At 39.7% G+C, this 25,406-nt stretch overlaps 1 protein-coding gene across 3 annotated transcripts in view; it reads right to left on the bottom strand.

Moving 5' to 3' along the window:
- Positions 1–77: 77 nt before the first annotated feature.
- MICAL2 (microtubule associated monooxygenase, calponin and LIM domain containing 2) overlaps positions 78–25,406 on the bottom strand; it is a 128,398-nt gene continuing 103,069 nt past the window's right edge. For all 3 annotated transcript variants that reach the window (XM_033006877.2, XM_033006878.2, XM_033006879.2), the window contains 7 exons: positions 23,412–24,756; positions 15,299–15,393; positions 13,108–13,200; positions 11,097–11,190; positions 5,564–5,663; positions 4,250–4,323; positions 78–3,347 (listed from right to left, as the gene is read on the bottom strand). In XM_033006877.2, the coding sequence (XP_032862768.2) occupies positions 3,163–3,347; positions 4,250–4,323; positions 5,564–5,663; positions 11,097–11,190; positions 13,108–13,200; positions 15,299–15,393; positions 23,412–24,756 (1,986 nt within the window). In that variant the 3' untranslated portion in view covers positions 78–3,162. The remainder of the gene's footprint in view (positions 3,348–4,249; positions 4,324–5,563; positions 5,664–11,096; positions 11,191–13,107; positions 13,201–15,298; positions 15,394–23,411; positions 24,757–25,406) is intronic.

The following is a 25,406-nucleotide window of genomic DNA, read 5'->3' as shown; positions in this document are numbered from 1 at the left end:
GACACATATTATTATATTGTAGATATCAGTGAAGAGAAATTACTATGGAAATGATTCAGGGACTTCAAAGAGTGAGATATAATTTTATTTTTTTTTAATAGAAAATTGCTCACATCTACTCCATTTAGACTTAGTCAATACATTCCAGCACATCACATTATACTCAACAATGACAGTGCCAAGGACTTAAAAATGAACAAATCTATTGTTAGTGAGTCAATTTACAGAAACGATTGAGCAGCAAGAAGACTCATAACCAAACCAATGTTCAAATACATTTCTACTACAAGCCAACCATATTAAATTGACATTTGAACAGTGTGCATAGCTTCTCTTTTTTTTCCCTTCCTCCTCTACTCTCATGATATATGAAGACCTACTTTAAAAGTCTTTGAGTTTATTCTTTTTCTAAATCACTTGCACGGTGCATTTTTGGATGTAATCTTGTGAGGTACTTAATATCAGGCAGGGTAACAGTAGCCTGACAGGTTTTTTCACCCAAGAGCAGACACACAGTCAGTTTTGAGTGGAGCATGTTTTACAACTGCATGGCATCCAGTAAAATATCTTTTTAGCAAAGAATATTTTTGAGGTCCATGAAATGCTGACGGTCCTCAGCTTCTGTTGACTCTGATACTCTCAATAATGTAAATCTTTGGAGCTAAAAGGAAAGCACCCTTTTGCATTTGGTTTTATAATCAACAGGTATCTACTGTAAACTGAAATCTCAAGGCTTATATAGAATTCAGAGAATCCTGAATGTGACAGATTGCAGTGTGTGCATCTCTCCTGGGCAAGCAGGCTGGACTTTGGCAGAGGAGAGCAATCCCCTCCTCAGGAATAGGGGCATCATATTTCTCTGAGGCTGCCCTTCCTCTTCCTTTTTGTACAGCAGCAACACTAAGATGAATGGACTTTTTAGACTGTAGAAGTGAGGTGAAAAAAACCCCAGTCTTTGACTGATATAACTGGAGGTTTCTGCTGAATTCCCTTCTGTGCAAAGCATCAAGAAGTTTGCTATAAAACTTTTTAAAAATACCTTGAAAGCATTATGATTCTCCATTTTCTACATAAAACTGTGGTAGATATGTTTTAGACAGTCTAGTTCTGTGGGATGACATGAGGCTTCTGGGCACAGTGATAAAATCCAGAAATTTTCTCCACAAAACTGGAAATACTAGCAGATCTCAACAGAGAAAATTAAAATATTTATTGCTGCCCTGCCTGTCCCTACTTTGTGTCAATCTTAAATAATAGGGTTAGTTTAAAAATCGGTTGCTGCAATCCATCTCAACAAAAATGTAATCAAAAGATCAGGTATGCTTAGCCTATGAATGAGAGAAAAAAAAAAAAAAAGTCTGATGGTAATTGGAGCAAATTTGAGGATTCTGCTATATCTTTTCACTGTGGTGAAAGACAAATTATACTGTTAAAGCTCTACGTGCTATGTTTTAAAAGTATCCCTTCAAGTTATGGTAACTGAGAACATTGTCTAAAAGTCTTAATTCATATTTTATTACTAATTATTTACCAGCTCTCTACTATGCACAGCTTTACCTATTCATAGCTGATAGAAATACACATTTATCAATCAAAATCAGAGACAACATCCAAACTGTAAAGTGTAACCAGACACTCTTATCCTCTTTAAACAATCTAATAAATAAATATAAATACATAAATATTGCAGAACAACAGTATATTCCTTGCACCAATAGAGGTATATTATTTATCTGTGATCAACAGTAAAATCTTGCTTTTATCTTTAGAAAGGGTATTTTGAATTTCTTCCAATACAGCAAAAACTTAAGATCATTCAGATATTACTGTGACAGGATCCAGTGTGTCTGTTACCCTACAAGTACTTACCAAGAGGTTTTCTAGTTTAAAGCTTTTGTAACTGGAATGCTTCTAGCTTTGGCTGTACCATAGGCAACTGCTGCAAATTAGCACCATTCGTGAAATAATGAGAACATCAAATCTTCTCAGAGGGTGAGGTAAAATGACATTCAAAAAGAAATACTCTTTCAGTTTCTCCTTGTTTTTTCAGTTTGAAAATGTAGTGCATCATACATACAGTTGGGAATACTAGCAATCGTAAAATGCAGAATTATCTCAGATTTAAGAAAGTACTCATATTACACCAAATACTAAGGAGAATTTCTGGACATCTGCTCTGCCAGTATGTACAAATGCATGTAGAGAAAAAGATAGGAGCTAGTTCCTCTAAGCAAAAAATATGCATATATATTCTTGAGTAGCAAAATAAATCTGGTTTAAATATACCCATAACTCTATCAAATGTTGACATTACAAACTCAACATCTTTTACAACCCTTTTCAGGAACTGTTCTCAGGGAGATCTTTAACTGCTGCACCAATCATCCTATGATACTATTTGTGATGTATTTTATCAAGCAGTTGTAAAGCAGTTAGTCTGGATCACTATTTTTAAATTATCATTTAGCACATTTTAGAGAAGACCTTAATCTGTGACATACAAAAGCTTTTAGCTTTTTTGAGCATGTAACAGTCTTAAGGGTACTCAGTCTTTTGATAATCCCTTACCATTTTACAAAATTTAGGGATTTAATATTGCTTTAATTCTTATTCAAAAATACGCAGTGCACTAAAACTTACAAATACCTGGAAAAATAATTTCTGACATCACATTTACAGTAGTTTTAATGAGTGCTTCTATGTCGTTATTAGACCCTTCCTCCACCAGAAATAAAAATTAACCTTATTTCTATACAAGATGCTTGCTTTCTCACCTTTAAATAGTTCAACATGGGCTTGCTGTATCAAAATATTAACAACATTACATATAGATTCAGATGTCATCTTGTTTCTCAGGAACTCTATTCTCAGCATTAAAATAAAATTCAAAAAAAACAACTGAGCTCTGATTTCCCTTCCACAGACCCTGATGCCCATCAGACAGGTAAATTCAGTCCTATTCTGTATTTTAGTGATCCTTTAAGCTGATAGTGAAATGACTCACTCCAGTATGAGCAAAAGAACTGCTTAAGAGCTTTTGATAACAAACCAACATGTTTCCCCAAAAAACTAATATTCGATTTGAATTCCTTCATTTTTAAGAAGACTGTATCTTCATGATTACAAATATTGATGAAATAATGTTTACTTGCATGTAGCTGTTTAAATCCTGCCCAGCTGATAGCCTCTAGATAACATAATGCTTTCAAAGTGCTGGTCTTCTGCTTTTTCTTTCACTCTCTGCTCCTCTAAGGTAGACACGAGTTTGTCCCTTTCTTCAACCACTTTCATCATCTCAGTAAAAATTTCATCCTCTTCATTCAGATCAATCTCATCTTTAAGGCTGTCTAAAAGATCACAAAACAAAAGGTTAAAATCCAGATCACTCTGTTGTTACACTTTGCATTTTAACTGTTGGTGTACAGGTTGAATTAATATAATGGTCAATGACTAAGTCAATGGCAGTTTTATTTTTCATGTTAGAGTTCAGGGAAAATTTCTCCTGCATTTGGGCTATTAAAAGTTGGCCATTAAGGCCTCTAATATCTAGAGCAGATCTTTCAGTAAAACTTAGACTGGAAGGGGTAGGAGGAGCAGTGCTTGTTTGTAAAAGTATTTAAGCTGGATTTTAAATTTAGTTTATACAAGGTAAAAAGCCCAACCATGAAATGTAGTACCTGTAAGAAAATGGAGAGTGTTTTTGAGAAAAGGTATTGAAAATGGTCGTCACTTACAATCCACATGCTTAGAACACAACAGGATATTTTGGGGTATTCAGTGCCATGTAACTCCCCTGCATTCCTCCTTCCCATGCTCTCTGATCTAATACCAAATGAAAGGACAAGCTGAAAATGTAATCTACCTAAAAGCAGTTCCAAACTATTGCAGTAATCAATAATGCTACAGTTAACATACAAGCAGATAACCTCTTTTGTGTTTAGGTGGTTGAAGAAACTACTTTCCATTGCTGCCCATTATGGCAGGTTAACTGGATGTTGCTGCCTGCGCAGCACAATTAGTGGAATTACATGTGTGAGTGCTTCTGATACAGTTCAGTGTAAAACTGGACAGGTTAGCTTAGCTGTCTTCACTAGAAGGCAGATGAGAAGATCTCAGAAGTTGCATTCTGTTGGCTGAGCTGCACTCACAGAAGAGCCTCAGACACTCTGGTCCTTTTTGGAGCAAGCAGGGACTCATATGGGCTTGGTCTGTCACTGCAGGCTAGAGCATACACTCCCCTTTGACTTACCATCAATGGCCATTTTCTCTCTCAGCTTTTGTTCCAACCTGCTTTGGTGGTCCTCCAGTTCTAGCTCTTGGGCTCTAGGTTAAATAAAAGGTATGTTAAATAATAAGCTTTTTTCCAGTGAAGACATATATGTTAATATTATTTCAACCAAGAGATTCTGTGTTCTGTTTACCCAGTAGTTTTTCCTCATGGGCAGTCAAGGCTAAATGTTTTGCTGGTGCCTACATTGACCCAGTGACACCAGAAGTACCACTACCACCTTTTGCATTATATATCAGATTAAGCTCCCTCACACATTGCAACAATTCAGGCTTTAACAAGCTGCACTTTGTTGGTGGCACCCACAGTGTGACCCTGGAGAGAACTGCATGCTCTCACACACGAAGGGCCCTGCCAGGCCCTCTGCAGAGCAATGGGTCCTGAGGCAAGGAAGTTAACATGTGTGAACACATCCAGACAACAACATTTTGTGTCCTGCAGTGATAAAAGCAGCCTGCTTTTGCTTTTTAACTCTGTGTTGCAGGCAGTATGAGCAAGAAAAATTGCTACCACAACACCCAATGACAATCGAAGGGGAAAGAACAGATTTGGCCCCTGGCAGCACCAGCACAGCTGGGGAGAAATTGAGGTGCAGCTGGAGCTAGTGGCTGGGCTGCAGCTCTGCACACAGCGCAGGGGGCTGACTGATTGATATGGAAATGATAAATGGCAACAAGCACTGGTGTGAAATCCAGGGGTGAGTAATGACTGCTGCCGCTCTCATCGCCTTCCCACACTGCCCAGAAATAGCGGAGAAAATAGCCGAGAGTCACCTCTGCCTATTTGTTGAGTTCATTTTCAGGGAGGTGAGGTGGGGGAGCTACAGCCAGTATTGTTTTCATCAACCACAAACAGTGGCATGTGAGATGTTTTTTATTTGCTTGGTGTATCTGCTTGTTTCATTGCTGCAGTGAATTCCTAGATCTTTTCTCCTATGTCAAATAAAAACTGAGATAAACTTGTCAGACTGTTTTTCTTCCACAGGAGAAAGTGCCCCAGTGTTCATTAGATCCACATTATGTAAAGGTAGCGCACCATTATGCTATGGTGGTTTAGAGTATTGTACAGAATTGAAATAATTGAAATCCTGTGAGAGGGAAGGACAAGAAGGGCTCAGCTGAAAATCTGTGTTCAAAACAGATTGTAGCTACTCTGGTAAGCTTATTCCATGACAGTCTCAAAGTGCAGCATGCAGCAAGGCATTCAGGTGTACTGTGAGTATACTTTTCCCCTCTCCCGTCCCCATCTTTGGTAGTAATGCTTGTCCTTACTTACATAATCAGGAGCTCAGACTCATAACGCATTAATTTATTCTTCTCCAGGACCAGTTCAAACCATTCATGTAGCATCTGAGTTTCATCCTTTGTGCCTGAATCTGTTTAAAATAGGAGACTTACTTTCCTTCCAATGCTCTTACCACTTAAGTTCATGTTAAATAGTCCTCATTTGTAACCTGAGGTGAATTCAAGTGTAGATTTTTTTGCTGTATGTAATTTACCTCAGTAATGTCTAGGTATAACATTATTGTCTCATTTGGTTGAACACTGTAGTTTATTGCAGTTAAAGATGCATTCAATTTAAAAACACTTTGGCTTTGGAAGTTCAGTTTTTTCCTTTCAAATAATCTTATAGACTTTCTTTTCTTAACAGATACTTTATCTTTCTCTTAGTTCTGCCTTTGATAACATAGTTTCTCTGTTGATTCTGGACTCCAGCAGCTGAACTCGATGTATAAATGGATATCCCACTGGATTGGACTTCAGGATATACAAGCGGGCAAGTATCAACTTAGTCCCTGCTTCCAGTGGGCATCAGACACACAATCAAATCCTCTACAAATTTCCATTCATTTACCAGCTGGCCTCTAAATCTGCATCTGCTTTGAATGACAGGAAAGGCTGTGGGACAGGACAAATCTGTTATTACTGGGTGGTTATTACTATCACTTTGGGCCAGGGCATCACTGGTAGGCACTATACAGACATGAAACATGAGATAGTCTTTCTTCCAAGGAGCTAACAGCTTGCCTCTGCCTTGCTGAAGAGGACGACAGATTTCTCTTTCACCAGGTGAGGGCCTTTACTGCTCCTACAATGCTGTCTGTACAAAAATCTTTGGCAATGAAGAACCCCTGGGCGTTTCCAAGTGGCAAGTCAGAGCACATATGCATTTGTTTTCCTCGCTGTCCTTTTTAACTCGCTCATTACCTTACATTTTCCATTCATTTTCTTCACGAAACAAAACCACCTCACCACCCTTTGATGCAGAATTACAGCAGTAGCAATAGCACTGCAAACACACCTCCCACAACGTCTGCTTGTCTGCTCTACCCGTCCGCTGTCTGTTGCCACAAAACAGTGATCACTTGTAGGAAGCAAATATCTTACACTACTTCAGGTCGAGGCAACAATTTTGGTGACACACTGACCCCTTCAGAAGCATAAAACCAACAGCCAGCCTGTGCTCCTGCCTCAGCACGTGGGTGTTGCACAGCCCACCACACTGCTGCCATGTGTTGGAGGCAGCACAGTTGGACTTGGGACAAAGCAAAAGGAGGTGCTGCCACCAGGCAGGGCAACACAGCTCTCCTCCTCAGTCCTTACATCATGCTGCTGGATAACCAAGCATAAAATCCTCATAAACCAACCTGGCTATTTTCTGTGGATGGAGACTTAGGTGGTTTCTCCTACTTTAAGAGGACTGCACATTTATTTCAGATGACAGCACTGAAATTTAAGCCCAAAGGTCTCAGGTTCAAGCTCCAGAGATGACAATTACAAGAGTATCATTAAACTAGGTTACCAAGTGGAGATATAGCCAGAGTCCTGGACAGCTCAGCAGCATTTCTGATACCCTTCTGTTGTAATTTTGAAATGCACTTTGTTCTTTGCCCCAGGAGTTCTCCTCTTGCCTCTACTGCTTCAGCTGTCCCTCACTTTAACGTTGGAGCCAGGATTTGACTCCACAACAGCAGTTTAAAACCTGTCTCCATCAGGCAGTAATGATCTCACCCAATGCAGCCCTTTAGCAATCTTCCCGAGCAGGAGGGAAATTGTTGGGTTTTTTGGATTACCAGCACATTTGCTGTCATCCCACAGAGCCTGGGTCACCTCCTGCCAGTGTTGGAAAAATTACATGGGCCCCCACATAGAGGACAGAAGTTATGATAGCTTGGGTGCAATTCTGCGATTTCTCAACAGAATTTGACCCTAATCGGAAGTCACCATGAAACAGGAAGATAAAACAGCAGGAGAGGGCAGAGCAATCTCGGCCCAGTTTCTGCCCAATTCCATTAAAACTTGGCAGTAATAGATATGTTCCTGTGGGATCTTCCAGGTCAGCAGGCAGTGATAAAAAATGTCTTCTCAGAGTGACTGCTGTAGCAGTTCTCGCTGGGACATGCCAGTGGGGGCTTTTCACAAATCCAATGCAGGGATGCAGCATTAGCATTCAGAGCCTTAGGTCTTTGTATGCCACCATCAGAAGTTATCATCAAAATCTGATCTATCTTACTGTCAGTAAAAACATTGCAATTGCAGGTAGGCATGTGATCTGCACAGACACAGAGGGGTACTATTCCCTTTTTGCTGTTTTATTGATGAGGCAAAAATACTCTTTTTTTTTTTTTTTTAAAAAACATTGCCTCTTTACACTTTAAAATTCCTGTATGTCTTCTAATAAAAAACTGTGTATGATAGGTTGATTAAGGTGAGCAAAGAGTAACACACTTTGCAAAAATGCTACTCATTTTACAAAACTCCTACTCATTTTACAAAACTCCTCAATGCAAGCTGAAATAAAAATAGCCCTTTTTTTTCCTCCTGCATCCCACAGAATGCCTCCCAGGTGTCCACAGAGGCATTTTTTCCCTGAGATTTTCAAATGTTTGCTAATAATGATGTTAACAGTTATTTAAGTCTGATGGTGATCTTTATGCCTTCCAAGGGCAGAAGAAGCCAATGAAATCTTTTGCATAATGCAGTGTGACAGATCTGTTTAAAGGTTAGAGGGAAAACAATTTGTGAGTTGGTTTTGTGAGCCATGCTGGCTTTTTCTTGCAGTGTCGCTAAAGCAAAACTTTCCTTCCGGTTTACCCAAGTCTCCTTTAACCTAGATCCCATTTGAAAGTCAGATATTATTCTAATTACATAGTAGCTATTTCTGTTTTCATCACTTTTGAGGGAATGACAGGCTGCAGAGGAATATTTACTGAATGCTGTTCTCAAAGCTTCAATCTTCTTTTCTCCAGGGTGATGCTACTCTGTCTCTCCATACAGCAGTCACACAGTAAAGTGGGCTCGGCCAGTTTGCACCTTTTTAGAAACAGTTAAACCTCACATTCCTTATTTCTACAGGTTTTCAACTGATTTCTTTTGATTCTGTTTAAAGTTCTGAGAAACCTTGGATATGCTCCTTATGGAACCAAAACTAGCCACAACATGTGCAGATATTTGTTCACCTTCCAAAACGTGGAGAGATTTCTTAACGTTCTCTCAACACAGATTTTCTTCTTTATCATCATTCTTCAGGATTTGTTTAGTCAACTGATCAGTTATGCTAATTTCAGTGGAAAACATGTTTTTGTGATTTTTATTTCTGTATTTTCTGTAGGCAGGAGATCTCCATAAGCCTCCACAAATGTCAGTGGAAAACAAAGCGACTGTATATCAGTGATTTGTTATTTGGTATTTTGAACCAGAATAAAGGGAATAACGGGCATGAAAAATTATTCATAGGATTGCTATTATTTCTCTTTTTTAATTTTTTTTTTAATGTATGAATTGTTGTCGCTACAATTAGAAGATCATCAAAGCCTCATTTTGCTCATCAGTCTTCATGGCAGTTGTTTCGCACCCACGCATGTTCTCTTTTAATTCAGCTGAGGAGCTAATGAATAACTCCCCCTAACAAAGGGGCCATTCATCCCAGGCTTACAGAATTATTAGAGGAGAGTTGCGTAAATGTCACTGAAGACTAGTGTTTGCAGGCCTGTCTCTAAATTTGGTTATTCACAACCTTTGCAGCTCAATATTATTGCTGAACTGTGATCGTTTTCTAATTACCTTAATAATACCTATTAAATCACTTGAATTGCATAAGCGCAGACCTGCTTAAATGCAACTTAACCTAATAAACACTGGTCATTCATTAAACAATAATGCTCATTATTTTTAAGAAGGTTGAACAGAATATTAAACTCACCAGTTCCTGCATGATTACACTTATATCATTACAGGCAACAAAGCACTTACATTTTGTTTGGGAAACTTATGGCTTCGTGCTTTCGCACCAGAAGAGTTATTGAGAGACAGTAACATCCTACATTTCAGTATCTGCCCTATTTGTAACTAGCCACCTACACACAAACAATCAACAGGGAGAAAAAATAGTGCTTTCACCTTAATGAGGGCAATCCAATTACTAAGGATGGGAAGAGAATGAGAAGCATCAATTTCTTGGCAGACAGCCTTCTTTAGGAAATGTGATTGTCAAAACAGCAAAACCAAGAGATGGCTCTAGGCCATTTATCCTGGTATTTGGTGTCTATCCCAAGAGCTAGAAGCCCCTTGTCCCTCTATATTTTTGAAGTTTCTGAAAAACAACCCTTATACAACTCAGCAGTAAAGAAAAAAGCTAACACTCCAAATCCTCAAAGTCTTTTAGCAGGCTTTCTCACAGGCAGTAAGGTGGGTACCATTTGATAAAAGGTTATATTTTCATTTAAGAAAAAAGATGCTAGCCTTTTAAATAACATTTCAAATAGGTTGGCACTATCAATTATAGGAAATAAGTTAATAAATATAAAAGGTTGGGCAAATGCTCTCTTCCTTGAACTGATTAGTTTGGTGTTAGAATATGAGTGATAACTACTAAGAAATAGGGCATTAAACAAGCCAGCATGTAGAGATTGTGCTGGGTTGCCTAGCTAAGACAACAAAAAGATCAGGTGTCAAAACATATCTAGGTTTTCAGTGCTGTCATGAAAGCACGAGGTTCAGCTTTCTAAAACAGAGTTAAATAAAGACACGTTTGCAATGAGGCTGTCAGCTCCACAGTCCTTTCAGCACAGAACCACAGCCCCCTCTGAAGTCCCTTCCAGGCATGGTTCACACTCCCATCCCCATTTTGAGGCTGGCAGGAGCCCCCAGATGTCCCTTCCCCCTGCGGGAGGTCTCCCCAGCCTCCCCCCACACGTAGTGGGGAGCAGCGGCGAGGCTGGGCCAGTGGGATGACGACGCAGTCCCGGCTGCTCGGCACTGGTGGTTCAGGTGAGGGAAAACCTTCCCTCCAACCAAGGCTGGGACAACATCCCTGTTGGGGCAGAAGTTGGGCAGTTTGGGTCTATATGCCTGCGTGCTGCTGTTGCTATAGCATGGCCACTGGCTCTAGTCGTATTAATGGCATTTCACACTCCGGGAGAAGTCATTAAGGACTCTGTTACTAGGCAGGGGCTGCTGCTGGCTTGATAACTGAGATACAGCTCACTTGTTCCCTCCAGAAGATGAAATTAAGCTTAGGATGGGATTTTAAAAAATGGGGGGAAAAATGTAGATTTAGGTTCAATAGCAAGGCAAATAATTCCAAATCTGTGATATCCAAGAGAAAATTTATAGCATTTAGTGTAAAGGTGCTTGAGCTAACAAAGTTTGAGGAAAAGGGTAAACAATGATTTTTTTTTGTCCTCTCAGTTATTGTTTCATTTCAGTTTTTGCACTGAACTCTGTTTCCATGACAATTATTAAAACCCCTCTGCTTTGAAAAGGGTTAAAAAAATGAACACTAAACAAACAAATGCTGTTTTATTTACCTGATTCTCCTCTTAGTTCTCTCTCCAATTTGACACCAAAAATCTCCAGAGCTCTTTGTCTTTCCTCCAATTCTTCTAGTTGGCGCTGGACTGCCTGCAAAATTGTAATGATATAAAATCTACAGACATAGCTTAAAAATTCAGAGACAAAAGATGGTCTCAGTGGTTAGAGAACCAGCTTAAAAAGGTCTCAGAGGAGTCATGGGATTTGCAAACTCATTGAGTGTTTTAGGCGCCTAAGCAATTTAATAATTCCACTAAGTATCTATCCACATTTTTATTAGGGCAAGTATCATAGGTACTAAAAGAAAGCCAGCTTTTCTGAACTTTAGCTCTCCCATTGTAAAACAGAGATCGTAACGTTTCTGTGTCTCACAAGGTGTGAAAAGTCTGTACCTTACACATTCAGAGGCTCATATTATGAGATGCTACATGAATAAAACTCATATAAATATTGAAGGTTTACAGCTAGAAAACTGCTAGCTATTTGGTTGTCCATGGGGTTTTGTTGTTTGTTTTGCTTTCATATTTCACAAGCTTTTGACACAGGAAGGAAAGGGTCTAATAGCTAAGAAGTGATAATTCAGTGGCACTTCAGGAAGGACTTCTACATTCACTGGGCCACCCCTTTTTAGATAAGATTTTCAGAGGTGCCATGTGGATAATAGGCATGAAACACCTTAAAAGGTTGAATTGTCACAGACAGATGCTCAGCAGCTCCCATTTCAGGCTGTGTTAGGACATACCAAGCCAAGCCCTCAGCAACTGCATAACAAACATGAAATGGTTCAAAAAATTTGGACTTGATTATTTCCACATAGCAGTAAAATAAGAGGAGGAGTGTATGCATCTAATTTTACCTTGAGATAATTTACAATTCTCAGATAAAATAACAACATAGTTGTTTTTACTTTGGATTAAATAAGATACTATTTTTTTTTTCCCATGGGTTTTATTCTATCATGGATTTTATAGTAACAGCCAGATATTGGCATTTTCTTAAATCCACTGTCTGGTTCAAAAACAGAATTTCTTTCCTTTGCAGTAATACATTTCGCAAAAGGAGTGATGACTACAAAAACAGAGATTTCAGATTCACATCTGAAAAACAACTTACTAGTTTCCCTTTTTAATTTAATATTGGTACAGAAATAGCAAGTGGAAGCTCCATCCAAAACTATCCACCTGCTACAGTAATACAACCAAAGATGATGGACAGCTCTGTCTTCAAAAAGACTGTTTTCCCCACTATCATATCTTGATTACCATTACGACCTGAATTAATTAAATTAAATCTAGTCTAGGATTCTCTGCCCTATGCTGCACATGCAAAAAGTGCTAATGGCCACATAAGCCATTAAGTTTTGTGTGTATATATATGCATATAGATATGTGTGGGAGGTAAGTGAAATAGATAAACCTGAACATTATGACACCCTAGAGAACACAGTCTGAGATCAAGTTGTACAGAACTGCATTCCCAAATCTTTGAATTGTAGTTGGAAATAGTAAATAATTAACAGAGTTCAGAACTTTTCTAGCATTTTCTGAAGAGCAGGACTTGTATAAAATGGAGTGACTTTGCACCATTAAGAAAGAAAATGGTTCACTTTCGTTGTTATGGCAGAGAACAAAAACCATTGCTGTATTTTTGTAACCTCTTGTAGTACATAGGAGTAATAGTTGAGTTTCTTACATTCTCAGGGGCTGACATTATTTCCCCTTTTACCTTTTTCCCTCTTCAGTCTATTCTTCTCTTTTTTGCCAACCACTATTCCCTCTTGTTCTTTATACACAATTACAAAATCATTATGATCTCCTGGAGCACATGTGGATGTATTACATGTAGAAAGGCAGGGCCCTGCCACATACACCTTCCTGCTCTTGATGGTTTGGGGGGATTGAGCTGCAGTGAGGAGCAAGGGGAGGTGCAGAGCCCACAATGGGTACCCCCTGTCCTCACTAGTAAGTCTTGGGAGACAAATGGGACATCCATGAGCTACTTTTTCACCTGTGCTTTGTGAAGCCTCTTCAGCTCCTCTTGTTTAATCAATTGCTTTGTCTCCTTCTCCAGCTTCCTTCTCCTTCTGAGAGCATTTTTTGCCTACAAAAGAGAGCACAAAAAAAAAAAAAAAAAAAAAAGCAATCAAAGCCCAAGTATGCTATTACAGGTTTTCTCAAACCTTCACCAGAATCACAGAACTGTTGAGGTTGGGAGAGACCTCTGGAGGTAGCCTAACCTGAATGCTGTGCACAAAGTGAGGTGAGCTACTGTAGAGTGCTTGGGGCAACCTAACCAAAATGAAAATATTCATGTAGGAATTTTTTCATGCATTTGCCTACATTGACTTTAAATCATTATAAGCTCTTATTGCAACCCTAAGTGAAGATGAACTATGTCTAACTATAAAAATATGTCTGAGTCACAGTGTTGACTATATACAACATACCTATACATGGCTTCTGCAGACATCACCATGATCAGGGAAAAAGTGACGCACAGGTGGGGAGGAGCACCAGTTTAAGGAAACGCAACCCATTTTTACTTCTGTAACTGCTAGGTAGTAAAATTCACTTTGGATTGCTTGTAACATTGTAAGAGTGATGTATCCGAAAGAAACAGCCATCACAGGACACTACCTGAAGCCCTACAAAACCTTCCCCAGTGCCATTTCTCTCCTGCATTATAGAGTTTTTTGCCTTTCCCTGGACACCTATTGCAGCTGCTGAGAAAGTGGAGCAGCACGTGCTGCAGGGCTGACAAGGGAATTGCCTGTGCTCACTCTGTCCTGCCTTTGACCGAGGCTCTCTGGAAGTGCTTCAAGGCTGTGGTTTTCCCATTTTGGAGGAGACAGAATATATGAGCACCATAGACGAGACGATTAAAAAAACCTAACAAGCCAGGAAGCTGCTAAAATTTTCCCCAAGTTTTGCCAGAGACAAATGGTGGTACTGGCAAAATAGCAGCCAGAACTGGCAGGAAAAGAAGAGCTAGGAGGCAGCCGAGAGATACAAGCTAAGTGGGGAATGTGCATCAGAACTGAGTCACTGCTAATGCCCGTGTGCGACAGATGCTTGTTCACCCCATTTCTGGCAGCTGCCCTGGCAGCGCTGCCCAGCCCTGCGGCTGCCTGAACTGTTGGGAGTTGCTCCTATCCAGTTTTCTCCCATGTCTCTTTCTTTGCTCGATTTTGTTTAACTTTAATTCACCATAACATTTTCTTACTATAACTTGTCTTTCCTGTAACAGGAAAGATGAATGATGAATTCTGATATCTCAGCGCATCCTGACACAGAGTCACTGGCAGGACATGCCACCTTAAATTGCTGTGCTTCTGTGTCATGGCACTTTGGCTCCTCTGGAGCTGTGCAACTGGGTTTCCATTCAAAGCCCCACTTAGCTTTCAGCTTGGCTGTTTTTCCAGAGTACTGGGCAGCCCCTTGCTTTGTTTTCCTTCACTCCCCTTCCCTCCCTCCCCACAAAGGCAACAAATCAGAAGGCCACCTCATGCTATTAATTCCACTTACTGATATCCCCCCCTCCACATGAAAGGTAAACACATTCACGTTTCTGATGAGGTATTCAGGCAATAAATGCTCTGTTTCTTCACATCAGAGCTGGGTATCAAGAGCTCAGTGGTGCTTTAACCCCACTGCTCCGGCAAGCCACAGGAGCTGAGTTCGGGCTTGGGACCCCAATCTGCAGCTGGCCCTGTTGGCGTACAAGGTCTGGGTGTGACTCTGTGGCTCACACGGTTGTGCTCATTAGGATAAACAGTGTTTTCCACGCAACCTGCCTGCAGTGCCTCTCAAATGAAGTTGTATTTCCCCATGGGAAATTTGCATCTGTTTGGTTTAATTTTTTCAATAGTTTGCTTGTTGGGCTACATATTAAGGCCACTTAAGAATGTATCTTCAAAGTGGTTTCAGTGAAATATGTCTGCTTGTCAAATTAAGACCTCCTCTGTCAACGATGGTGTAACCTGGGGAATTAAAGATCCAAAGAGGAAAAAGAAATTTTTATATTCATCTGTCTTAAAGAGTTTTAATGTATTTTCTCTCCATGACACATAACCTCTACTGATAAAACATTCCAATCCCACTTTGAGAAACTGTCCTGTGTTTTTTGATCAAAATACTGTGATGACTCTTAAACACAGTCCAACTGAGGAATTATCTTTCTGTTTCCAAGTCAAGATTACCTTGTGTGTTAATGAAGGCTTGGATTCAAATTCATCATCAGAGGAAGAAGTAGAATACTCAGTAGCTTGTTTTCTGACAGGTAAGTGTTCACATTCTAAAATGTAGGAACAAAATAGTCAGTAAAGCAAAAAATGCTGTTCTTTAACTCACCCAGAGACTTTGCACCTGCCTTGAGTTCTAATCAGCAGCACCTAGAGCAATTTGAAAATTCAGCTGTGCATTAATTAAATTTTTGATCCCTGTCAAAAACTCTGTCTGGGTACATTTGATTTTTTTCAGGTATTACATACAAATAAATTAATTTCTTGAGCACCCCACATGTAGCATGCTGTACTGAATGCACTCAACATTCATTAAAATGTATATCTGAAGTTAGCCATATTACCCAAATGACTGTATAAGACTCACTATACAGTGTAATTGAATGCAAAAAGTCTGAGCCAGCTCTTAAACAAATTACCCTTATGTGGCTTGTAGCATCTGGCACCCATTTTTACTACATGACATCTGCTCAGTGTAAAATAGTTGGCGTCAGAATGTCTGGTCATATAAAAAAATCACAAATGTAATCAGAAGCAAATGGACTAAGAGAACAAGGCTTTATCACACAGCCTCATGCAACATAAATATTTCATTAATTATGTCTAAACAAACGTCACTTATTTTTCTGCTTTAGGAATATTATCACATCATTGAACTGCTGATTAAAATGCCATAATAAGTCAGGAAAATCCATACATCACAACAATGTACTCCATAAGGAAAACTCAAAGGCTGCCTTTGGAAGAAGCACGCTTTCAGAATTATAAATTAAATTACATTTAATTGCAGCAATTTTATCATGCCTGTTTTTCCAGCATCTTGTTTCAACTGGGTGTAAATATTTGAATTTCTTCTTAATTTGTCTAATTCATAGCTTCATTCTCTTTATTTCAGAAAATAAAACCTCTTTTGGAACATCTGTCTCTATGCTTCAACCTGCTACAGGGTTAATGATTAACAGCTGGGCAACATCTTGGAAATGTACATTATTTAAAACTAACAGTGCCATTTCTCTTTGTATCTGTGAGGTAACAGTTGGCTTTCTATGTGCAAGTTGTGTTCAGATGAAAATCACTTCCCATTTTCCCAGTGTGAATGTTTCTTCTTTGCCTTGTCCTGGACCCCAGTCCTGAAGGAGGACTTCTGTCCCAAGCCCTAATTTAAAATCAGGATCCATGAAACACGTTCATCCCAGACAGTAAAGCAATAAAAGCAAATTTAAGGCAGAAATTCTGATTTTTTTTTTTTTCAGCAATCTCAATTTTAGAAGCACCCAGTCCTTGTGCTCAATGAAGCTGCAAGCTCAGAGGGTCCAGTGGAACAGACTTGGGTCCTGCCATCCTTTTTGCAGAAGCCCTTGTGCCGCAGGTGCCTGCGAGCGGATTCAGCAGCCCTCCAGGCAGGTGTCCATCCTTCCAGGCGGTTCCCCTGCTCCAAGACTGCCCTGGCTGCCTCCCCACACCTCCCCACCTCACGGCACCTGCAGCAGGGACACAACTCCTGCTCACTGACCAGCCAGGGACTCTCTGATGGCTCACAATTGCTGGGGTCACACTGGTGCCATGCACTGCCCCACACTCTGCGGAAAAGAGTGCAAATCCAGCTACACCTCACCTCTGCCCCCAGCTAGGACAGTCAGCCATAAAGCCCTTCCCAGTGCACGAGATGGAGAAAGACATGGAGGGTGTCAGTCACTACTTCTTTTGAGAAGTAAACTCACCTACCTTACTTTTCCTTGTGCAACCAAAAGTTTGCAGTAACTACCCTGCGGTCACACCGCTGGTGAAATCAAATTCCATAATGTGCAAAGGGCAAAGCTTACAGCCCAGCAGGGCTAGAAACACAAGCAATTAAATGCTCCCTTTCTTCTCTCAGCTGTGGGAATCTGTGACTGCTTCCCGCTGTCCTCCTCTTTGAATGATATCAATAATTTAAATAGCGTTACAAGGTCTAGAGTAAAAGCAACCTGCTGTAACACAAGGGCACCTGCCTTCTCAGGGGTGTGACTCATGAGCTCTTTGCCTTTCTGTGACAGAGAGAGGGTCAATGACTTCCCCAAGGACTTCCAAGGCCCATCTCATGAGCATGAGGAAGCTGATGTCTGCACATGGAATAGATTCATAACATCCACAGTCCCCTCACTGGATATCTGCTATGGAGAGCCAGATATGTGAACCTTGCTTTGCAGAGAAAAGACTCTTAGATTGCTCTGAAACAGCTCAGCCTTTCGAAGGACATGGTACTCAAAGCCCTGTGAGACAACATCCCCATGACTGAGATGAGCAATGTCCTTCATCATGTCCGCCTGAGAATCCTACAGGATGAAGGACCACATGAAACCACACAGTGATGAGGCATCTGATGGATCTACCTGTGCACATTGACAGTTATGGTCTCTGTCACATTTATTGTATACACATTTCACAGCACTGACGTTCTCTGCCAATAGAATGTGGAGAATTGAAGCATGGGCTGCTCCAAGGAGGTGCCCAGAAACAAACAGTGAGGAGTGAGAGAAATGGGATAAGAATACAGGTTTTTGGCTCCCAGATGTGTGGTCCTGTCACATTTCAGGGATATAGAAACAGTGGGACAGTGCGTTGCTTTATAAGGGTAGCCACTCAGTGCCCTGCTCAGCTATTTTTCTTCAGCTATTTCCTTGTTGGAGAGACCAGAAATATGCTCTAAAATGTACCCCAGATGCAAATTTCAACTTCAAGACAACTATAACAAGCATAGTAAGAAATCCCCTCACTGAATGAACTTTCTCTGTGCAGAGCTAAATATTACAAGTTTATGCTATGTTTGAAAAAAAAAAAAAAAATAGAACCACAAACCAAAAAAAAAAAAACCATAACCCACTCTTCTATATTATAGCATCTATATGTTCTACTATAGATGACTGAGCATTAATCTTTCCCATCTCCAAAGGGGTGTGATAGGGTGACAGGCAGAATTTAGCCACCAGCTGTGAGGATTTGGACAGAGTTCACATATAAAAATGTTTCACTTGGGGACTTTTACACTTACTGAGTGATTTAAATCTAAAACTTAGAACTGCAATAGTAAAGCTGGATAATAATAATTTGTCTACTCCAAATATGCCAAGTCTTAAAGCTTGATAGCTACAGAAGAGATCTCAAAAACATATGTTTTACTCCAAATATTAATACAACTCTTCTAGACTTCAACTTTCTCTTTCTGGCCATTTCATTCCTTCAGAATGGGATTTATTTATTACTTATTTCTTAAGTACTTTGATGTCTCCCTAACTTCCAAGTTAACATATGTTTTATTAGAACTTTTCTTCCCCAGCTAAGACAACTTTGGATCACTATGAACGATCAGGCATAGTTTTAGTTCTTAATTATAAAGGGGAAAGGAACAAATATTTCTGAAATCTTTATTAATCTATTCTTGACTTCTACCTCACAGTAGCTACTAGGAGTTTGGTCAAGAGATCTTTCCAGCATGCCTGATTTACAGCTGTCAAATCACAGGAAACTGAGTATTAATTATCATTGTTATTAATTGTTACTGAATCTGACAGTGTCACAGAATATGCTTCAAAGTACAAAGTTGAAGGAGACCTCCAATTCTTGATATTGAGACTTGGTATCCTCATATGTGCATGTCATAAGAGATAGAAAAATTACATCCATAAAATTAAAATTCCTTCCTATAGCCAGTTCATTACAACTTGGTAATCCAATGGTGGGTCTCAAAGACACTTTGCTTTGGTCTAAGTGTGCTGCCATTGAATACTGTCAGCAGTAGAACCCTCACTGTATTCAGAGGGATCAACTGGACCAAAGTCCAGTGCTTTTGAGAACCTTTCCCTTAACATATAAATCTAAGACACTGTTTTTCCTAGGAAACTTGAGGTCCTCTGAACAAAGAGGGAGGTGTCATATGAAGATGTTAAGAAGGTGATACCTTCTGTTCGACATGGGAGCACTGCTGATTGTCCTGGAGATTGATAGGGAAAACCACTGCTGCCATCACTCTGCATGTTGCAGCTCACCTCCCTTTCCTGGGGTGTTTTTGTGTCACAGTAATGACTGTAGTCTAAATAGATAGAAAGTCTTGGAGAAGGAACTGTTTTTATGACTTAATATAATATTAATCTGTTGGCTTCCTCTGTAAGTGTTCAAGATTGCATAATTTTATAAAGTCATTGGAGTTAATCATGACCACTTTAAATGTTTCAGTGTTTTAAAAGAGAGAGGCAAAGCTACACATATCTCCTGGGGCACTGCTATCCCAAACCAGATGGGAATTGGCATGAGGTAGGACATGAAAAGAAAGGCTAGTAGAAATCAAGAGTGGGCTTGACTATTTGGCTTCACATCTCTGCTCCTCCATAAATTTCTCATGTGGTTTTAGGAATGTAATTTAATCTTGTAGTGCCTCAGTTACCCTTCTAAAATATGAAATCACTGAGATAACCATGTCCTAGTTAACAAGAACATCACAAACACACAGACTTTCAGTGGTACAAAGATGCAGTAATGGAAACCATGTATGAACCTGAAATACTTACAAGCAGTTCACAACAAAGTGAGTTCATAACACGTCTGATTTTCTCATCAGCTGAATAGTGTTCCATCTTAATGAAGTGAGGCATGTAAACAACACACAGTCACAAACTGAGTTATAACAACTCTCATCTCATCTAAGGGACGATTCTATGAATGTTTTCACATGATATCTACTGTGTCAGGGACATAAATATTCCTCCCATGTCTCCATTGCCATCAAGAAGCAAACCCGGAGTCAAACATCTGCCAACAACCAACCACCTTTGTGGGCTGGTCTTTAGAAGGTGTGTCTGTAAGTCAATAGTAGCCTAAACCCTGGATCCACAACTACATCTCATTACAAACACTGCTGACTGTTACTCTCATACAATCTGGCTTAGCTCTCTTTTTACTGTTGTTTTTCTGTGGTATTAATGACTTTTAGTATCTATAACTAACACAGCACTTTGGTATTTTTTTGAATTTCAAAAGGGCAAGTAGGTTTAGAGGAGAAGAGTTAATGATCTGGTTGATCAATTTTATTGATCAAATTATTTTTTATTTTTTTAACTGCAATTTGGAACAAAAAGGAGAAATCAAGGGACAAAAGCCACAAAGATATTTGTGCAGTAAATCAAAAATCTGGAATTGCACCTAGAAACTATAGCATGAGTATTTGGGGATATTTGTATATTCTACCTGCAAATTTAGACAGGATTTTTTTTTTTTTTTTGTTAAAAACCAATCTCTCACTGAAAACAGTGCATGAACCCCCATTACTTCAGTAAGATTTGTCTAGGTCCCACCTAGGCAGTCTGTGCAGCTGGATCTCTGCACAGCCCAAAATTTCCAAGTGGTCTGAGGAATAGCCCTTATGAAACAGAAAGAAAGTGTTAGCCAGAAAGCTTTTAGATCAGGACTGGATATCAGAAGCTGGAATGACCCATATGGAAGGTGTAACTGCAGGCATAAGTTTGAGCAACAAGCAATCTGCTGCTGAGTAATTAAGATCTCTGCTTCCTCATGCTGAGATTCAGCTGGTGGCTGAACACTTAGCAGGAGACAACAGAAGGCCAGAATATAGTTTTTAATAGAGACAGATACCTGGGTCTGAAATGCAGAAGTTATCAGCATAGGAAAGACATCTGGACAGGTATTTGACGATGAAAGATGAGCAACATAACATCAAAGTAGATGTGTCAGGTGAGACTGAAGGGCCTTCCAGTTTGTCTCCAGCAGTGGATGTCTAAAGGAACGCTACAGGCACTGGGCACTCATATTTGATTCCTCCTCTTAATGCTCCTGCAGCCTCCAAACATTTTTCAGTTCAGGAGCTTTCTAAATTGGAAGGGGTTTCTAAGCATTTGGTTACTCCTCAAAGGATTTCCCTTCAATGAGCTTTCCCAGTCTCATCTCAAGTCCATGCACTTTTATAACCCAGCTCATTCTTTGGCTCCATAGCCCATCATGGGAGAAAACATCAGCGTAATGTAAGACCAACCATACTTGCACAGAACAAGTCTGTCTGACCTCAAGCAGGATAGAAAAGCCCTACTGAAAAGAGCCAAGAGGAGTATGAGAAAAAGCCTCATTAAATTGGTTTCTGCAAGGTGCTGGGAGTATTTTTTTTTTCTTTAAAGAAAATGTATTTTCTGAGATTCATAGTAAATTTAAAAAGAGAAAAATAATGACATGTAATGTGGGCTAAAGCTTGTCATCAGTTTATGACTGAAGTTTGCCAAGCCTGGACCTCAGATGAGTGCCAGTATAAGACAGAAATGCCATTTTAGAGAGCCAAGCAGGACTTCTATTTTACCAGTTTGATTTACTCAAATATGAATGTTTTAAAAAGTTCAGGGAGCTGCAATATTGAAATGTTGAAGATGACAGATTCACGGGTAAATGGCTAGATCAAAGCTGCATTTTTTTTCTTCTGAACAGACTTTGCAATGCTTACATTCAGTAATTATAATAATTTAATAATTCCTCTTTTGCCTTGCTCAGCAGAGGAATGCAACACATATTAAACCAGCATGTTTTTCCAAAATATTTAAAATGTAAATAAAGTATAGCATTAATCATAACTAACAAGAACTTTTCCCATTTTAGTGAGAACACAACATACCAATTATTGCAATGCACTTAGATAAGAACAAGTCACCTTAGCTTAGTTGACAAGTGATGACGAGGTATAGACTCAGAAAAAGCCTCCCATTTAAGACCACAGCCTGACAATTGTGAACACTAGCAACTCTTTGTGGCTTCAGCATAGCTCTTGGCATCCTATGGCTCAATGGGGATGCCTGGGTTTGTGAGTTATTAGATAAGGAATGCTCCAAGAATCCAATCCAAAAATTCAGGAATGAAAACGGGAGTTATTCTATCGATTTTAATGAGCATCAGATCAAGTCTCTTATAAACTGTGTATCTTCCTCACAGTATGCAGTGGTTCTGAAGCAGAAAGGATGCAAAAAAGATCTGACAGCTCACTGGGAACATTTCCGTGACTTCACGTTTTACATACACATTGTTATTTTAATGCTGCAGTATATCAGCAATTTCGGGGTTACAGTTTGGAGTGCAGTTTAATAAAGTAAGAAACAAACAGGTATGCCAATAAAATTCAGTAGGTTATTTAGTTAAGTAACTGTGACTTTCTGCAGTGGGCTAGTGGAAAGATGAATCACAGAGAGACAGGTGGGTGCAGCATTCATACCTCATATTTGGAACCTGAAACTGTGCTGCACTTAATTCTTTCTGAGCCTATACTCAGATTACTCAGATTGCTCTTTGTTTGACATCAATATTTCTCAGACACATCTGCAATTTTAATACTAACCTTGTTCTTGCAAGCAAACATGAAAATTGATGCCTTTTAATCACTGCCCAAATAGACTCACATGATAGGTCAGAGTAGGTCAATAACATACTATCTCCTCTCAAATAAAAGAATAAGGGGATATTAATGACACCACAAAGCTCCCAAAAGTATGTCTACTGTTCAGTCTCTACAACAGCAGAGCTGAAGGGACACCTGCTGAGAAAGCACATACAGAGCAAAGCTTCTTGCTATTGCAACCATATTGCTTCAGTCTCTGATCTCCTCATGGAAAGGGCAGCAAATGTGCTCTACGCTGCACTGGAGTTATCAGTGCTCATCCTTCCACTTGCCTGTTGTACTCCACTTTCCACAACACACTCGGTATCATATCAGCCCACTCTGCTCCACCGTCCCTTCCACCTCGCCAAGTACATTTTCCTGACACAAACACTTTGAACATTTGAACCCCAACATTTGGACAGCGGCAAGTAGCAGACCAAACTTGGGTCCAGTGAGCTGCACTCTGCTTGCAAATCTGCTCTGCTCCTTTAAACCAGAAGCAAGTCCTAAATCTTAACCAAAAAATGTATTTATGAAGTCTTCCTATGTAGAAAGTAACTATAAATTAAACATACAACAGATACCTGTTTGTGTGATCACACACAGGTCTTTTAAATGTCCAGTGCTGTTACTTAATAATAATAAAAATAATACCACTCAGGTCCTCACCTGTGGAAGGATAACATAGCCTTTCTTCTGGAGAACGGTCCTTCATGAAAGGCAGAGATGACACAAAGGAATTCCCTTCTCTGTCATGACCTTTACTTCTTAGTCTGTTGAAGAGTAACCCAAGACTATTCTTCTGTGCACAGTCATCCAGATTGTCCTTGGAGGTGTTCTTAGGCTCTGGAGATGAAAGAAGGGGGTACCTTTCATTACAGATAAACACACCATCCATGGAAGCCCCTGGAGGAGTATCTTTAAAGGTAAACTTTTCTAGGAGTCCTGGGACGTCCTCCATCCTAGTACAAGATGATTTCTGAGGTATACTGGTTGTCTTGGAAGGCCTGGTGTGAGGACTGTAGACTGGGAAGGATATCTCCTTCCTGTAATCCCTTAGAGATCTCTCTTCAGAGCTGACAGAAAAATTGGATGGATTTGAGAAAATGCTCCCATTTCCTAAATATTCTCCTGCCCACTCCCCTACTTTAGGCTCCTGTGGCTGTGCGTTATTTGCACTATTATTGTTACTGTTCCTTTGGCTTAGGGAATAGCTGGGAGTGCTGGGGAAGTTGAAGAAATCTTGTTCTGAAGAGGCTTTGACTCTGCTGTCTGAGTCCTGCTTTAATCCTTCTGGAGATGAGGTTAGAGGCTCCAAAATGGACCTTTTGATAGCACTGGCTATGAGTCTCAGTGGTGATTTTGGCTGGCCAGCTGCATCTAGACTCTTCAGAGCATCTTTTCTGTCAACTGGCAAAGTTGGTGAAGCATCATCTCCAGATAAGAGAGGCACAGGACGACCAGACAGTTTGAACACATCTTTTCTCCTGTCATCACCCTTCTCCTCTGAAGTCCATAGCACTCCTTTGTTTTGATACCCTGGACTGGTTCCATCTAAGTCTGTCCCATTTGAATCGTACGACATGGGTCGCTGTTGAGTACAAAGCACCAGCCTCTTTTTTGCCTCCTTTAATTCTTGCTCAAGCTTTTCTTCTGAGTGCTTTGTATTTTTGCCATCTTCCTCTTTCAAATCCAGAGATGACAGCACTTTTGTCTTCCTATTAAAATCTTCTGGTTCAGAGGTATATTTCTGTTTTATTTCCTTCCATCCCTGAGATGTGTACGTCCCAGTGGCACTATCTGTATCTTCAGGCTCAGAAAAATCAGCAGCCAGTGTCCCATTCCCAGGAGGGGTCCATGGAGAACCTCTGGTGCTGCTCTGCAAAGGACAATGGGGTACATAGAGACAGATGTCTTCAGGCATCTCTCTGGCTTTTTCTTTTATTTGAAATACTGGGCTGTAGGGTCTGAAATGTCCTCTTGTAACTTCTGGTGATTTCTTGTATGTAGTCAACTGTGAAGGGCATGAAAAAAAGATTTTAGGGGTAGAAAAATATAGTTGAGTGTATCTTTTATTTCATATAATATTTTAATCAGAATGTAATGCCAATAAACATAATATTTAATTTATGTACACATATATACACACATACACATGTAGATGATAACACAATAACAAGGAAAACTTTTCTCCGTGAAGGTCTAATATTTCTCTAGGAGTGGAGATCTAATACTACTGCAAATGTTAATAGTCTAAAATAATGTTATTCATGCTAAGAATCAGTCATATCTTTATGATTTGCCATTAATATTTTCCATAGAAAGAAACAGACTTATCTACAGGAAAATAAACAAGAGCAGATCTGCTCTATTCTCCCATGTGCATTCCAGTTGCATCACCTTAAAGCTTCCAGCAAGCACAAGACTATCATTCATTCACTCCAACTGCTTTTATAATATTGCATGCTTACATAGCACAGGTAGGAATGAAGTGACACAGAAAAGATTGTAAAATGCAAGATGGTAGTTTTAAACAATTCAATTAGTTCTCTCATGATTATTTTTCCTTTGGTGAATATTTAAATTCATTACTCTAGCCACTGAAATCTTCCACTGGAGATAGTAGCAAGGATAAACGCCCACATTATGTAGCCAGCAGACCAA

The sequence above is a fragment of the Tyto alba genome, unplaced genomic scaffold, assembly GCF_018691265.1.
Source record: "Tyto alba isolate M040663 unplaced genomic scaffold, T.alba_DEE_v4.0 Super-Scaffold_8, whole genome shotgun sequence".
Taxonomy (NCBI): domain Eukaryota; kingdom Metazoa; phylum Chordata; class Aves; order Strigiformes; family Tytonidae; genus Tyto; species Tyto alba.
Note: the sequence above shows the minus strand (reverse complement) of the source record. Positions and strands in the feature narration are given on the sequence as shown.